This window comes from Brienomyrus brachyistius, chromosome 21, assembly GCF_023856365.1.
Source record: "Brienomyrus brachyistius isolate T26 chromosome 21, BBRACH_0.4, whole genome shotgun sequence".
Taxonomy (NCBI): Eukaryota; Metazoa; Chordata; class Actinopteri; order Osteoglossiformes; family Mormyridae; genus Brienomyrus; species Brienomyrus brachyistius.
In genome coordinates, this window is record NC_064553.1 from 13343918 (window position 1) to 13360064 (window position 16147).

Sequence of the window (16147 nt, forward strand, 5' to 3'; positions counted from 1 at the left end):
ACTAGCTCCGGATCAAACCCGGAACCGACATATATATTTGACATATATCCGTTTGGTTTGCTTATGTTGCTGTAGCCAATGAATAGACCAAGCATTCTACGGAGAAGACTGACAATGCACATTCTCCATATTTGGCAGTAAGAATAACCCACACTAGCTGCCAAATAATCAGTACTGTGTGACATTGCGGTTTTTCTTCGTAAAATTACATGAGATGAAACTAGTACGCGTTATTTTATATTTTTAAAGTGGTCTGAAAGTTACCCACGCGAAGCAGCTTCCGACTGTAAGTACTCCAGCATTCGCCACAGAGGTAAGGCTACAGGAAAAAACAGGTATAGACGTTTATGTACTAACATATTATTCATTATTCTGTCATAACGAAAAATTGACAGTGACTCTTTAAAGTATTGGCGTTTGATATTTATTACAGTGAGCGGTAGATAACGATCACTGATGCACCGCGGTAATATAAAAGTCTTCAATAGCCTGAACAAATATTTGTACAATTATACTTGTAATTGATTTAATAAATAAGGAGAATTCAGTGCAAACATGAAAGGAAAATCTCACATACCCAAAAACGTCGGGATCTCGATCAATCGCAATAAATTAATAATAGTAACTCATACGTAGGTTCAGACGTATATTTCTTAGCACTCAAGACTTTAAAAGTTACGGCACCGAAACTTGCGATTTGGAATATGCGTGTATGTACGACGTACTGATCAAATGCTTTCAATGCGATGTTTGTGATAAAGATTCTGCAGCCAGGTGTGTATCGTCAACTTAATGTTTTTATTTATCTGGTGATTTACATACCCCCAGGGCGGCATTAAAAACCGGCCCTCCACTTTTGCCCACACATACATGGTCACGATGAATTTTGCTGGGGGGGGGGGGGGTGGTCCCCACGATCCCTCGATAAATTACTAAAACAACGAACAACAATCAATATTTTAAAATATATATTCAAATTCCTACAAATTTTATATTACGTAGCGCTTCCCATAAATATGCCAATCTGGGCCATGCATTTCCCTTTTGCCTGTAGATTTGTAACCCCTTTCACATGTGTCTTAAATCCGAAAATTGCCGAAAAAAGAAAACGATCCAGTCTTATACGTGGGTTGTAGAAGAACTAATTGATTCGTAGAGTGGGATTTAAACAGTACGATTTAAATGTAAGGAAATCGAGTCTGGTTTAGTTAATGTAAAAATAGGCTTCTGGGTGACTGCAGGTGAAGGTGCAGCGCCCGGGGTAATAATGAGATGGGAATGGCGCGTGCCAATGGGCGGAAACAGTCACGACGCCGCCTCGAGCGATCATTGCACGAGCAGTACACAGTGCAAATGTCTAAATCCAAGTTTTTAAAAACGTTAGTTCTGCAAGGTTAATTTATCTGTATAAACATTAATCCATAACCTAATACGGTTCAGAGTCCAGTTATTTTATGTCTCAAAACCCAGGAACCGCAGAGTGAAACTTGCTGTGAAATCAGGAAACAATATAATTTGGAGGTAAATTTTATATAGTAAAAATCGTAATAAAAATATGAAGTCCGAATTGCTGCACTTCCATCCAATCAAGCTGAATTTAATATAGTCAGGCTGGCATAATGGCCTGTCGGCCTGGTGTGATGGACGACGTCTATCGGATATCAGGAAATTTGTAGCATGTGTTGTAATGATTCCTCGCAGCAGTGGGGGACACCTGGGCAGCTCTGAGCAAGCTGGCGTTGTCCTTGAACTTTGCATATGGGGGGCTGCGAGATGCTGAGTCTTTGCTCCCCTTCCTTATTTCTCCCCCTCTCTCTTTAGGGGGACAATCTCACCCTTTCTTGCCTGGACCATGAGCAATGAGTCAACCTTGGTGAAAAACCTAACTGACAACGCCGCTGTAAGAGAAACGCCTTGCTGCATTTCTGGCCCCAGCACTTAGGCCTGATGTGTGTGTGTGTGTGTGTGTGTGTGTGTGTGGGTGGGGGGGGGGAGGAGGTTCTAAGGCTGGGATTCCATCCCAGTGTTCTGTGGATGGAATGTGGATGAGGATTGCCTGACCAGTCTTTTGCTTCAGGGTGCATCGAATGTTAAAAATAAAAATGAAATTAAAACAGCGACACAATGGGCTGCATGGAAACGGACACGACCAGGATACCTTTGTGACTTCATGTAACATCGCTGCCATTTTCCGTCACACACTCAGATCATAGGGACACAATGAGCTGCTACATTAGACACCTGTTGTGGTTTCAATAGCAGTGCTCATGTTTACATTTGTGTGTTTTCATTTGGCTGATCCTCTCATCCAGAGCTACATTTATTATTTATTTGCTGATTATTTCCTCCATAGTAACTTTGGCGGCAAAGAATTTCAGCCGTTTGTAAAGTAAAGTCAGATATTTACTGAATCAATTCAGTATAAACAGCACATTCCCAGCGTGAGACTTGAACCTGAATTACTTTTGTAATTCAGAAATAAAAATACGCGTAGATGGCAGCAGTGCCAGGTAGGAGCCTCTGAGAGACATTCAGCTGGTCCTGCAGTGCAATAGTCAAAAACCTGGGGAAACCCGGGGTTCTTGAAAGTAACTGAGAGAGAAGGCTAACGGCTCGCTTTTGGATATTATTAATCTGATCATCACAGCTTAAGTTTTCAGGTAGAGTTAAACCTACAGATACACCGACCAAGTCCCTCCTTGACAACAGTGTGAAATGTGTATTTAATATTTTTTTGGACATATCTGTTAACCAAACACAGTAGTGACGATTGACAGATGCTTTGGTAAACAGAATATTTTGTTGATTTGCAGTTTCCTATTATGCCTGCACCTAGGAGATAGAGCGTCCTATCATGGGAGCTGGGCCTCTGCTGGTTTCCCATCATGCCTTTTGGTTGAAGTTTCCTTCAATGGCCGCTATCTTTAATTGTGGAAAACATTTCTCACCTGCCACAAATTAAATATAGTAACACACTCCCTTGGAGTCGATGGTTGAGAACACAAGACACCAGAGAATAGAAGGTGTGCAGGTTGTTGTAGAGCAATTAGCCTCTGCTAACTTTTATAGTTTAGGCAGGAATTTAAAATGAGCAGGATTAGACATACTTTCTAGCTGGGATTTTAACGCCCCTGTGTTTGAGATGAGTGACTGAAACAATTTTTATTGACTGAAGCTTAATAAAACGTAGATCATGTAGCACGACAACAAACAACCACACAAACAACAACAACACAACAAACGCACCAGAAAATGCATGAAAAAGAATATTTGAATGAGAGGAAAATCCCTGTTCTGTATTGGGCCAGTAAAAAATCCTGATTTGACTGAAAGATTTTTGGTATGTCCTGGTGTAAGCAGTTCATGGTAAGGCAGTCCAAAAGTTTTTAAAAATTGAATTTGCCAAGCCAATGTGCAGGACTCATTGATGGGTGCAGTACTGTGCAAAATCTTGTCAGTTAAAGAAAACGATGTCTAAATTACCGTCATATTGTTGTATGCTTTTATGCCTTTTCAAAATATTTTAGCTTTGCCATTTCAAAACCGTTCCTAAAACCAGCCCAGTACTTGCAGTAACCATGTATACCTATGTATTTGTTGACTATTAGTACACCTTCTTAGGCTAATCAATACCTCGTCACATTGTCTAACCAATTAAACCCATGAATTAATTGTGCTGGTGACGAAATTTAACAAATACATGGAACGGCTGAGGTGCCCCCGAGGAGGGGTTTGGGAACTGAAGCGATGTTCATCTCGCCATCCAACAAGACATCAGTAACTTTTTGGAGAATTCTTTTTTTGTGAAACTGTGTATTTGCAAATATTCTAAAGCTATTTTTTTTTCTGAGCATATGTACACTTCTTACCCAAATAAATATTCTTAAACATTTTTTTGGACTGCCTAATACTTTTGCAAAGTACTGAATTACTAGCTTTCATCCGCCAGTGGGACTGCTCCACTTGAAGGTTCCTGTTCTCTGTAAGGTCTCTGTTAACTTGAACATATTGTCACCCCCCCCCCCCCCCCCCGCCCCCTCAGGACCTCCCGCATGGCTCTGGCAAGCAGGATGGCTACGTCCTCCTGCTGGTGCTGCTCTGCGTCTTTGTGGGGGGGACGCTGGTGTTGCTGTCTGTCCTACTGATCCTGTGCCGTCGCTGCTGTGAGGGGGAGCGTCGTTATTCGAGGTGAGCCGCTTTATTTACTCATCGTGCTGAGGCAGGTGGGGTGCAGATAGAAAAGACACTTCATTGGTCCCCGTGGGGAAATTCTAATTTTCACCGACCCCAGCTTGCTCTCCAGGACACACTCCTATGGTGTTGAGGGTTAAGGGCCTTACTCAAGGGTAAACACACACACACGGCTATTCTGTCAAGGTCGGGCTCGGACCGGCAACCTTCCAATCGCAGGCACTGAGGCTTAACCCGCTGAGTTAAACGTTAGAGACATACTGGTGTATCGGGTCAGTTTTATGCTAACTGAGCCAATCGAGCGCTCAAGTTCTGGGAACTTTTACGCAGCATGAGCCACCAGGATCAGGGCTGAAAACCATCGCGGTTTATTAATATTTCGCTGTTACTTTGCATCATTATAAACAATAATATATCTGACCTTGCCTGCAAACCTGAATTACTCTTGATAGCTGTAGAAGAGCCAGTTGTATAAATCGCTGAAAGTGTAAAACTCCAGAGCCTCCATTAAGCTTGGCTTCTATTTAAGGTCGGGGTTGCGATTGCTCTGACAGAATAAATGGGGCGTCATGTTCTGCTCTCGCCACGCAGGGCCAGTGATGATCCTGAGAAGACCAACACCACCTATGTGGAGGAATACCAGCCGGTTCCAGGTAAGAGGGCAGCCTTTGGTGTTCATGTCAGATGTTTCCATAGAACTGCCCTAAGCACCGCCTCCGTTCACCCTGACAGAGATCACCATCCGGGTGGACGAGGAGGACTGCCTGTCCTCCTCCAGCGGGCAGGACGTGAAGACGGAGAGCTTTCTGTCCACAGGATCAACGGGCCGTCGCGTCTCATTCAACGAGTCAGCTCTCTTCAACCATGGCAGGAGAGCGCAGGAGAAAGGCCGCAGGTCAGCCTGTGCCACACTCCTGCCGTTTGAGAGATGAGATCAAACACTGAGGCCTTCTGACAGCTTCCCAGCTGCAGGCTGTTCCAGAGTTCGGTGGAAACTCCGATTCAGAGAAAACCTGACAATTAGTGTCAGACGTTCTGAACACAGCTTAATGTGCTGCATCATGCACCTACAACAGCTTTCCTGGTTGAAGCTCACAAATCTGCTTGATTTGACTGGCAGGTGAATATTCTGAAGCGGTTTTGTGGAAGAAAACAAATTATTTTTGGTTGAGAAAATTGTAAGAATAAAGAAGTTCCTGATTCTAGCATTGTGGCTCTAGAGAGGAATGCATTTGCTGGCTTGATCTTTGAGGATGTATTTGTTTAGCAGACATCCTTATTTAAAGAGATACCTTACAGTTCTTGCAGTTTTACATTTACCATTTTACTGCACCTTAACACCTCGAGACCATGTAAGCCCATTGTTTGTAAGTCGTTACTCTGCAAATTTTCAGAATTTCCCATGAAGGAAATCAAGGGCTCAAAACAAGGAGTGTCGGCAGAAATAAATTTTGTAGACGGTTCCCAGGGTCAACAGTGGGAGGGGCTTGCATTTCACTTCTTTAACCAATCATGGTCTTCATTGTATGACATCACCACATTAATTAAAGCCAGTGTTTTCTGTTAAGGGGCAACCTTCACGGTTTTTTAAAGTACGGTTTTAATTGTATATCCGTTTTGTTAAGGGACAGAGATACAAAACATAGGAACATGTTTAGCTGCAAAGGCTGGATGGAGCAACTTATGGATGAGTGTTTATTTCCTGATGATGATGATGATGATGAAGCTGACTTAGCCTACTGAGCCTCACACCCCTCGGCTCCATGGCTGGAAGCCTGGAGTTTAAAAATGAGAAAAAAGACGGTATAACGTAGTGATGTCATGCAGTGGAGACTAATTGGTTAAAGAAGTGAAATGCAAGTCCCCGCCTTGATAACCCAGCAACTCGTCGAACTCTGCAAAATCAGGATGTCCGTCAAAGGACAGTTTCATGTGACGCTGCTATTCAGAGTGAGCTAGCTCTTCATTGTAATGTACAGTCAGAGTTGGCGAAGTTACAAAAGTAATCCATTACAGACAAAAGTGGAAGAGTTCAGGTCCGGAAAGTGTAAATCCAGACCAAGCTTTTGTTTCAACCAACCAGTTGAGTATAAAGTGTCACAGTCACAGAGTATGAGACTGGTTGGTTGAAGCAAAACCTTGGTCTGGATTTGTACTTTCTGAACCTGAACTTTCCACATCTCTCTGTAATAGATCACTTTTGTGCACAATCGTGCAGTGACAGTAAAGGTTTCTGAATCTGAAGATAGGTTCCCTCTCCCCCCATGTCAGGTACACACTCACCGAGGGAGACTTTCATCACCTGAAGAATGCCCGCCTCACTAATCTCCACCTGCCCCCGCCTGCGCTGAAGATCCTCACCATCCCCGAGTCCCCCGAACAGCTTTCCTCCAAACCCAAACTCTCCATCTTCCAGGTAATGAAAACAAAGGCCAGTTTTGATAACCTTGGCCAACGTCACAGTGCCCTGATAGCAGAGTGAGCAAATCAAGGCTTCGCAAGAAGCACTAAAATGAATTAGCATCTCAAATCAGATTTAAATCAGTCAACAAATAAGAATGTTTTTGGGAACTGGTGTGTATGCAGTTTAAAATGTCTGTCAGCTATTTGTGAGCACGGGATTTTTTTCCCAGCGAATGGCCTCTTTCCAGATGACCTTGGTTGCTGTGATGTGGATTTCCTTCACTTAGCTTAGTGTCGGCACTATCTGCTGGCTGCCAAGGCCTGACTTTGCCCGTGCATCCCCAGCCCCCGGTGCGTGTGCCGCCCCAGACCGCCATTGCGAAGGTGGGCCTCGGCACGTGTTCCGGCCTCCCGGGGGATGCCTTAAACTCCACTGCGGATGCTGACTTTGACGAGAGCTTCCCCATTCCCGACCTCCGACTGCCCCATTCCCGCTCAGTGAGTCTATGCGACCATAGTAATAGCAAAAGCGCTGCACCACTTACACTGACGGAACAGTTAGCTGGATAAACATGCTGTGGTGGTTCTAAATGATTTATTTCAGCCATGGGTTCCCTATAGGATTTTGGCAAGCTTTTAAGAACCTGTTTTATCAGAATGAATGTTGCCAGGTACATCATGGAGGTCCTTAAACCTGAGAGTTCAACGTGTTCTTAATAATAAAAGGTTTATAATAATAAAATAATAAAAGGCTTACATTTTAATGCCATTACTTTGTGTAGCTAAGAACATAGAAAACGAATATAGACTAGAAGTGACAGTCCTTTTACTCTGCGTTAAAAGAGCGACGGAGTGGAGTGTAGGGCATCTGGGTCAGCTTGTCTATGTTAGTGACAGCAGAGTTTTGATGGAATTGGTGGGGTGGGTGGCAGCACATAAACTGCCCCTCTCCCCACTACCCAGAATCCTCTGCTCTAAAAATGTTGCAGATTGACAACATGGAAGCACAGGGGTGGAATGGGAGCAGTCCGGGGATTGGCGTCACTGCTGATGGAACAACAGGCACCATGGCAACTGCAGTATCTAGCCAAGGCACCGTGCTGCAGATCTTCACCAAGCTGCGGCGCCATGCCAGCCTGGAGGGCATCAGTCCCTACTTCAGGATCAAGAAGTGGAAGTTTGACAGCATCCAGCGAGCCTCCAGCCTGGACATGCGAGGTGGGCGTCTGTTCGGGGTGGTGTGGCTGCGCAAGCTAACACACATGTGACTTCAACCCGAGCGAATCACAGGTCGATGCCTGGACAGTCGCTGTAGCAGCTTAAGGGGTGATCTGTCGGGGATGTGAACCAACAGCCTTATGGTTACCATACCAAATCATCAAGTGCTACTTTATGAAGCACTCCAATTGTTGTCTAATGAAATACATTCAAATGTATGTGGTAATCAGCGGATGAAGATTCATTCTGGAGTTTGAGCAGCGATAAGTCAGTGAAAGCTTGCCGCTCTTCTGGCTGAACATCGGGCGGATCCGCTGTGTGACTCTTCTGACCATGGAGATACATATATGCTGACAGGAGTTTAGCCACAAGAACATGACATAACTGCAGAAAAAAAAGATAAATTAGGTCTGATTGTCAAAATTGTCATGACAGGATGTCAAGAACTGGTTGGATCCATTTGTCAACCTTACCCTCTTCTTTAACGATGAATGAGACATTTGGAAGAAAGTGGGATTTATCATTTCCCAGGAGGTGGTTGGTTCCGTAATCAATGATTCTAGCATTAGGCATATGGACGCATTACAGATGCACATAAATTTTAACCAGGTTACACTGAGTAATATCCCTTTGCTTTAGTGTAATTGAACAGAATTACTTTGCGTAATGTAAAACAGGGCTTTCTAAACAACACGGGACTGGTTCTCAAAACACATGCCCAGGAAACAGCAGCAGGGCATTAACAGATGTGCTGCCTCTCACTTTGACGGGAGCTTCTCGCCCTACCTGGCTCCTGCCGTATTCTGGAACTTTCTGCATCACTGCTCGCTATGGGCGTATATCCACTCTATCCCAGTACCCCCAAAGTGGCAAAAGAAAACACTATCAGCAGCGAGGAAATTCCATTTGGACTCCTCTGGGACACAGGAAGTGACACGCACGGGATGCACTTCTCTTTGATTGGCCAGACAGGAGAAGAGGCGGCGCCCATTTTCTGTTCAGCACATTGCACTTGCCCCTGGTGGTGCTACAGATAAAGGATGTGACTAATTTATACCCAAAGCCCCAATCCCACGACAGCTACAGATATTACACAGCTTGTTCACTTTCAGGGAGGTGCTCTCTGTTTATGCGCGGTTCTATCTCTTTCCCCAGGATCCCCCAAGAGACACCAATTCCAGCGCCAGCGAGCAGCTAGCGAGAGCACAGACCAGGACGAACACAGTTTACCCCACCTGGATTTCATCCAGAACATCGCCCGCATCCAGGACCGGGCCCCGCCCTCCACGCTATCACCTTCCCTCGGCAGGTACCTTTAATACCCTGGCCATCATGCTGCCTCGTGGTCCCACCCCATCCACGGCTAATGTCTCCCAGCCAATGATAATCTTTAATCTTAAGACCATCATTAGGTCATATGACTCGGACATGCTAGTGGTGACTGCCAATCAGCGAAGCGCTTTACGGCCATTGGTCGACACAAACTATGCATGCATATGTGTGTCCTGGGAATGAGCTGCCAGTGAGGTGATCTGGAAACATGTGAAGCTGCAGGTAAGCATGACTGTGCGCTAAGACCCCACCGTGGACAGGGGGGTCCTGGCAGTTAATGCTGGGGTTTCCCCCTGCAGGTTAGAGGCGGAGGAGGTGGCCGCGGCCAGTAGCAACGGGGAGGCAGGACTGAAAGCGGGGTCATCGGAGTCCCAGGAAGAGGAGGAGCTGCTTTCCGGGGTGGGGCCATCACATGGCTGCCAGGAGAGCACCGAGCACCTGGCACTGTACCGCGACATCTGGACCCTGCGCGCCTCCCTGGAGCAGTACGCCTCCTCTGAGCAAAGCAGCAACAATGACAGGGATTCGGTCCGCAGCGACGCCGGCAGCGTGAGTTCGCTGGGGGGAGGAGCCGCTGGAGGGGCTCTGCCCAGCTATCCCTCGCAGGACACCGGGGATGAGCTGGAGGTGGAGCTGCCCATGGATGTGGGTAGGAGGGACAGGGGCCGGGTCAAGCAGGACAGCGTAGACTCGGAGCGAGGCAGCGATAGCGAGGCGGCGAATCGCAAGCTGCTGCAAATGGACAGTGGCTACGCCTCCATCGAGGCCCCCTCGCGCGCCCCGGAGGACACGCGGCTGTTTACGCCCCCTGGTGGCGGCAAGGGCAAAACGGCGTCAGAGAAGCGGCACTTCTTCACCAGCTCGGGTCGCAAAGTCAGTGTGTGCGAGAGCGTGGAGCTGCGTCTCTCTGAGGAGGAGCTGGAGGACGAGGCCGTAGCCAGGGCCACCCCAGGGGGGTGCAGCCCGGCCCACTGGTCCCCCTACGGGGAGCTGTTCGGCCCTCAGGACTCAAGCCCGCTGCCTCGCTTCCGTCGGCGGGATTATAGCATCGATGAGAAGACGGACGCACTCTTCAACGAGTTCCTGCGGCACGACCCCCAGTTTGACCAGCAGGAGTCGCCGGTGAGACAGAAGCACCGCTCCCGCGTGCACCTGCGCAAGCAGTGGCAGCGGACTAAGCAGTACAGCGACCCCGGCATGCGGCTCCCCACACTGGGCATGGAGAGGCAGCGCGGCGGGCTGCGCCGGGGTGATAGCGCCACCTACCCACTGGACGTGCGTTACCACAGCACGCTCTCGCGGATTGTGAGCACGGCCGACGAGGAAGGCGGTGAGGGAACCAGCGAGACACCCAGCGTGGAGACCCAAGAGGAAAGGTCAAAGGTCAGCCCTGATGCTGGTGGAGGAGGAGCCTCCCCTCCTCCAGCATCAGAGCAGGGCGAGCCCCCCAGGCCCGGCAGCCCCGGCGCTGGCTATGGCCCGCAGATGATTGTGGCCGAGTTGACAGATAAGCTGGCCCTGGGGCTAGATGATCGGCTGTATAAGGCCCTCCAGGTGCCCAAAGGTAGCTCTGAGTGCATAGCTACTGCCGTCTCTGTGTCCCCTGACCACAGCCCAGTGTAGCTCCCAGCAATGCCTTCCAGACCTTTCTTAGTATTACTATATGTAACACTTTTATCCAGAGCAACTTACAATAGAGGGAAGGGTTCAAATTTATGTTTGCTCAATGGGATTTGAACCCACAACCTTCCCCATAGATCAGCTACAATCTGTACGGGGGGAAAAGTATAAAAAGCCAATAGGTCTGTATATATATACATTTAGTCCCTCCCCTGTCTGTGATTCAGCAGCTGAATCCTCCAACACAGAGGACCACACCTGGTCCTCAGAGCTGGATCTCGTTTCGGTCAAGCTGCAGTACAGCTACCGCCCTGAGATGGGGTGTTATGCTGGAAGGGCCTCTCCACTGCACTGATGACGCCACTGTGAATCCTGGTTCTTCTTGTCCTTAGTCTTACACCCGTGGCCCTGTGTCACAAAGGTCATTGGTCCGTATTGCTGCTGCGTGTTGACGTTTAGGTTCGTAGACAATGACAAAATCCTATAAAAATAGGGTAATGTTTTAATTTGCCGTTCGTTTGTGTTACTTTCCCTGTATGGCAAATACTTTCTGATTCCCCCCCCCCCCCCGATTGCTCTTTCAGTCGGGACAGCGAAATGACATCAAGCCTAAGGAGTTCCTACTTAAGCATCCATAAAGGGATATATGTGATTTAATTTGATCTAGAATTTATGAACTCCACACGTACGCACCGGTGTCTGATGAGTGATGCGTTGTGCTTTACACGTGTATATGACGTTTGATACATCCAAGAACCCCTCTAGTTCACAATGAAGAAATGAGATAAGGGTTTATATATGGTTACCTCTGGAGTCTTTTAGCATGAAGCTGTCATTCATGTTTGCTTGAAGTTTGCCTTTCGTTTAGAGCAGAATGTAGAGGACCGGTGTCATTATGAGTCTTCGCAAGTTACTCTGTATGCAGGTGGGGTGCCGTACCTCCCAGCCAGCCCGAGATAGACGGCCATGAGTGATACCTACGCGTGCGATCATTCCCCGGTGCAAATGACCAAATACGTATCTAGGTATGTCTGTTTAGAACCTGACGTAAAGGGATTATGATAACCGACAGCAGCATAGATCATATATGTACGTTTTAGGGTTAAGCATAAAAGGCATCTTTTTATTGAGTCAAATATCACAAGAAAATACCTCCTTGTTTTGTCTCTGCTGATATATGTCGAGATACAGATAGTATATAAACATCGGTCATCGTAAAACATGTAGCCTGTCCGACATCCGAAACATTACTGTGCAAGTCTGCATGTGACAGAGTGAAGAGTTTTAGCACAACCTACCAAGACACCATTAGATACCATTTTTTATTTAGATTTTTGTATTGCAATGAAACTAGACAGATAGTCTTGGCACTGTAAGACTTTAACAAACCATACGTGAAAGTTCATGGTGGCTAAAGCCATTTTTGTGCATTATATTTTGACTGTGAAAAACATTTTCTGAATTCCTCCCAGATTTGTCGAGGGACCAACTAACGTTAATTTGTTAGAAACTTTGTATTTGATTTGTCAATAAACATATTAAGCATCACTCTGTATGACTGTAAGTAGCTTTGGTTTCAGCCGCCTACTCCCCCCCCCAAACGAACACGTCCGAGTCTGTTTTGCTTCACCAAGTTACTGAAAAACATTTATGACAGTCAAGAAAGTCGAACATCAGTGCAGCCTTATTATTAAAGATTCAGAAGGAACTTGGTACTGGCTCTCATTGACATCTGATTATTTGTTAAAAGTTCAAAAAAAAAAAAAAGATGGGCATTATGCAGTCCAAATTTCACACCCCAGAAATTTCATTCTGTGCCAGTCTCTATTATAATAACTTTACTTATTATACTAATAACAGTAATAATGCCAAAGATACATTTGTTGTAAGACAAAAACAATCCTGCTGAAATACAGAATGACAGGTGATGGAGCCTTTAGACAGCAGATTCTGGCTTTTTGGTCTGTGTAACAATCTGCTTCAAAAGCAGCAAACACAGATCGTCCAAGAACCACGGATCCTTTTTAGCATCCAGTCATTGTGCGATATAAACCTAATCCTGCTGAAATCTCAGTGAGAGTCTGAGGTCAGTGCTGAGGGTCCCGAATCCTGTGATGACCGGGATCAGCAGGAGCAGCTCAGGCGTTTGTACACGGTCATCGCGACTGGCTACACACGATCTGGGATCGACGCACCACCCACGCTACCTGGCGGCGCTGAAATGCACTTTGGCACGACAGCAGATCATCAAAGTCCAGGTTAGTCAGGTAGGTGGACGATGGCGAGGGTGACTGACTAATCTAAACGGCGGCATTAGCCGGCGGGGACACTCGGAGACCGACGCGTGCCTGATTGTGCGTGTGACTGAAATACGAAAGACGCCAGAGTCAGTCGGATGTGTACGTGCCGCTCGGCTATAAGACACATAAAATCCTCCTTTCTCTCCTCTTCCCAAAGCCTAAAAATAAAGAAAATAAATCACAACAGACGACCAAATCTGTTCTGGTTGGGATGTGTTTTATATAAATAATAATAATAATAATAAAAAAAAAATATTTAATGGGGAAAAAAAATAACCAAAAACAAAGCCAACTACCCCAGGTTGGAAAGGGTTAAGTCCGTTTGCTTTTCTTGCACTGTACAATTCCCTTCCGCGAGGTGCTTTTACAGCATGCAGGTTTACATTTTTGTAATAATAATAGTCATCATTAGGGATATTCTCTATTATTACCATGATTTTTTTTTTTGCTTATCACAATGTGCATCTTAAACTGCAGTTAGCAACTGGAAAAATAAAGGTCGTCTGTGAATGAGAAGATCCTGTCGTGCAGCTAAGTATCCCGCAAGGTCATGGGGCTGGACGAGACACCCAGTGCCCATGAAGGGGGGGGAAGGAGCCACACCACCTCTGCACCTCATATCCCTGCGTCTCCTCCGTCATCGCAGACATTCAAAAAGAAATACGCAATTAAAAAAAAAAAAAAAAAACAACAGGAGAGAGACAAAAAAATAACGCAAAGACTGGGTAATGCGCCTCCTTGCATTGCATCGCATCCTCTTGAGGAATCTGCCCGGTCCGGAAGTCTCGGTGCAGGGAGAAACTGGGGGAGCGAGAATGGTCTTCACTCTTGTTTCAGGATCCCAAAAGGAAATGGGGGGGGGGGGGGGGGGGGGGGAAGGAGGAGGAGGGAAATATATACCTGAATACAGGGGGAGGGGGAGAGAGAGATGGAGGGGGGGAAAAAAAAAAGCATTAAAATTAAAAAGTTTTTGAATGCGGCAGTGCTGAATGTGTGCGCACTGTACATGGATGCGGCTCCCGTTTAGCAAAACATCACAGGTACAAGTGGCAAGATAAAAACAGCCGATGCAGCCTCTGCCCAAGACGCTGAACTCATTGGCAGCAAACAGCCAGAAGCTGCTACCAGCGTTACATCGTGAAGGCTTCTGCTTTACCTTGCTTAAGACCAGAGGTATAATAGCATACAGCGGTGTGTGTGTGTGTGTGTGTGTGTGCGTGTCAGAATGTCACCCACGACAATGATCAGTCTCACTAGTGAGTATAAAGACTCCAGTAACCACGGACACCCAACCGCGCAGCTGGGGCTACAGGGATGCGCCGATCGCCCTGCCGAGTCTCTTAGTCTGCGAAGAAGCAGCAGCATTCAGCTCAACATGCATGAAATCTGCAGGACCTCGAACAGAGCATCTTAATGGGAGTAGTTGTGGGGGGGGGGGGGTATCTCCCCACTCACCACTGCCCCCTGCAGGTCAGTCCCATCCCTAATGCCAGGATGACTCATCCTGAGTACACACACAGATTGCATGGGCTTCCAGCCAATCTCCATGCCACTCTGCAATCCCAGGGCTGCTGAAAAGCCCCCCCCAACACCCCCGCCCAGATGTGGGGAAGGCGTAGGAGTCATGGATGACTCATAAAGACGGCCTCTGAATCTTATTAAAATCGGTGAGTCACCCTTCCCCTGCTCCTCCCAACCCTTAAAATCAGAGGGAAAGTCTCCCCCCCACCATTTCCAGCTTGGGAAACACGCTCGGCCATTTGCTGAGCAGCTAAAACATCCCTCAGAAGCTCGGTCTGTCTGCGCCGCTCAGGTAGATCATGTTATAATGCAGATCAGGCTGGCTGCCCGGCCTGCATCCAGACTTCATTGCATCATTTAACCACCAGCCCCCGTTATACTAGCAGTAGTGCGATACTAGCATCGCAAATGCTCACTCTAGCTGTAAAAACGGCAACAGCATCCAAAAGCAGCAGTATCTGGTTACAGACGTCAAACCTAAGGCCACCGATCTCGCCATGCTATCGATTTTTACAGAGTGTAAAATTTGTAATTAGGGACGGCATGGTAGCGCAGTGGTTTAGCACTGTTGCCTTACACCTCTGGGACCAGGGTTCGAGTCTCCCTTATGGCTCCATGTGTTTGGAGTTTGCACGTTCTCCCCATGTCCTCCGGGTCCTCCGGGTCTCCCCCCCCAAGCCCCCACAATCAAAAAACACGTTGAAGCCAATTGGAGTCGCCTAATTGGCCGTAGGTGTGCGTGGGTGAGTGAATGGTATGTCAGTCTGCCCTGCACCCCATCCTAGGTTGTTCCCTGCCTTGGACCTGGGATAGGACCCCCCCCACACCATGACCCTGACTAGAAGAATGGATAAAAATCTTAAATAAACAATACAGTGCAGGAGATTTCCATTTCTTTGGAATCCAATCAGAGCAGTTTCCATTCAGGACTGAGTTTTTTGTTTTGTCATTTTAGTTGGGGGGGGGGGGGGGGGGATTGTGTCATGTGTGTGCAGGTTGTAGGTGTGCACTGTGCCGGCCGGCAGTAAGGATAACCCCAACTCTGCACTCTATGTTGCACACATCACCCCCTCCCTTCCGTTACCGTTGCTAAGTGGATGGAAGATAGACGGATGCATGGTTGAATAATTTTTTCATTTCAATGCCAATGACAGACAGAACACAAACAATTTCTTGTTCTTTTCTTTAATACTTGGCAACATTTTATGTCAGCTCAAATTAATAAGAGTCATAAATGTGAAATATTGCCCCTGAACACCCCCCCCCCCCATCCAATAGCACGTTTCGCACTTACCGCTACAATCTGCCGCTCGGGCTGGGGAGGGGGGTGCACAGGGAGGTCACTGCTGCTTGCAGGCGGAGAGCTTGCGGATGCGGCTAACAGCGGCCACCCCTTTCCGGGAGGGATTGGAGGAGGAGCTGGACCTGCGGTCGGAGGCGGCCTTGGAGCTCCCCCCGCTGACCCCCCCGTGTGGGCCCGGCTCCGTGCCGTTGACGCACATGGGCTTGGGCGGGCCCTGGCTCTGACCATTAGGCTCCACCTCATCTTCAGGAACTTGGCC

General features: G+C 47.3%; 2 protein-coding genes across 2 annotated transcripts in view; one reads left to right on the forward strand and one right to left on the reverse strand.

Moving 5' to 3' along the window:
- Window positions 1-12312, forward strand: LOC125716436 (voltage-dependent calcium channel beta subunit-associated regulatory protein-like). The gene is made up of 10 exons (XM_048988719.1): window positions 1-313; window positions 1822-1900; window positions 4043-4188; window positions 4783-4844; window positions 4924-5086; window positions 6463-6607; window positions 6940-7092; window positions 7584-7812; window positions 8968-9121; window positions 9444-12312. Exons 2-10 carry the CDS (start codon window positions 1853-1855, stop codon window positions 10765-10767), a joined length of 2424 nt encoding a protein of 807 aa, XP_048844676.1. The 5' UTR covers window positions 1-313; window positions 1822-1852; the 3' UTR covers window positions 10768-12312.
- stk11 (serine/threonine kinase 11) overlaps window positions 11859-16147 on the reverse strand; it is a 22155-nt gene continuing 17866 nt past the window's right edge. The window contains exons 10-11 of the mRNA XM_048988721.1: window positions 15880-16146; window positions 11859-13964 (exon numbers count right to left, since the gene is read on the reverse strand). Coding sequence (XP_048844678.1) covers window positions 15926-16146 — 221 coding nt within the window. The 3' untranslated portion in view covers window positions 11859-13964; window positions 15880-15925. The remainder of the gene's footprint in view (window positions 13965-15879; window position 16147) is intronic.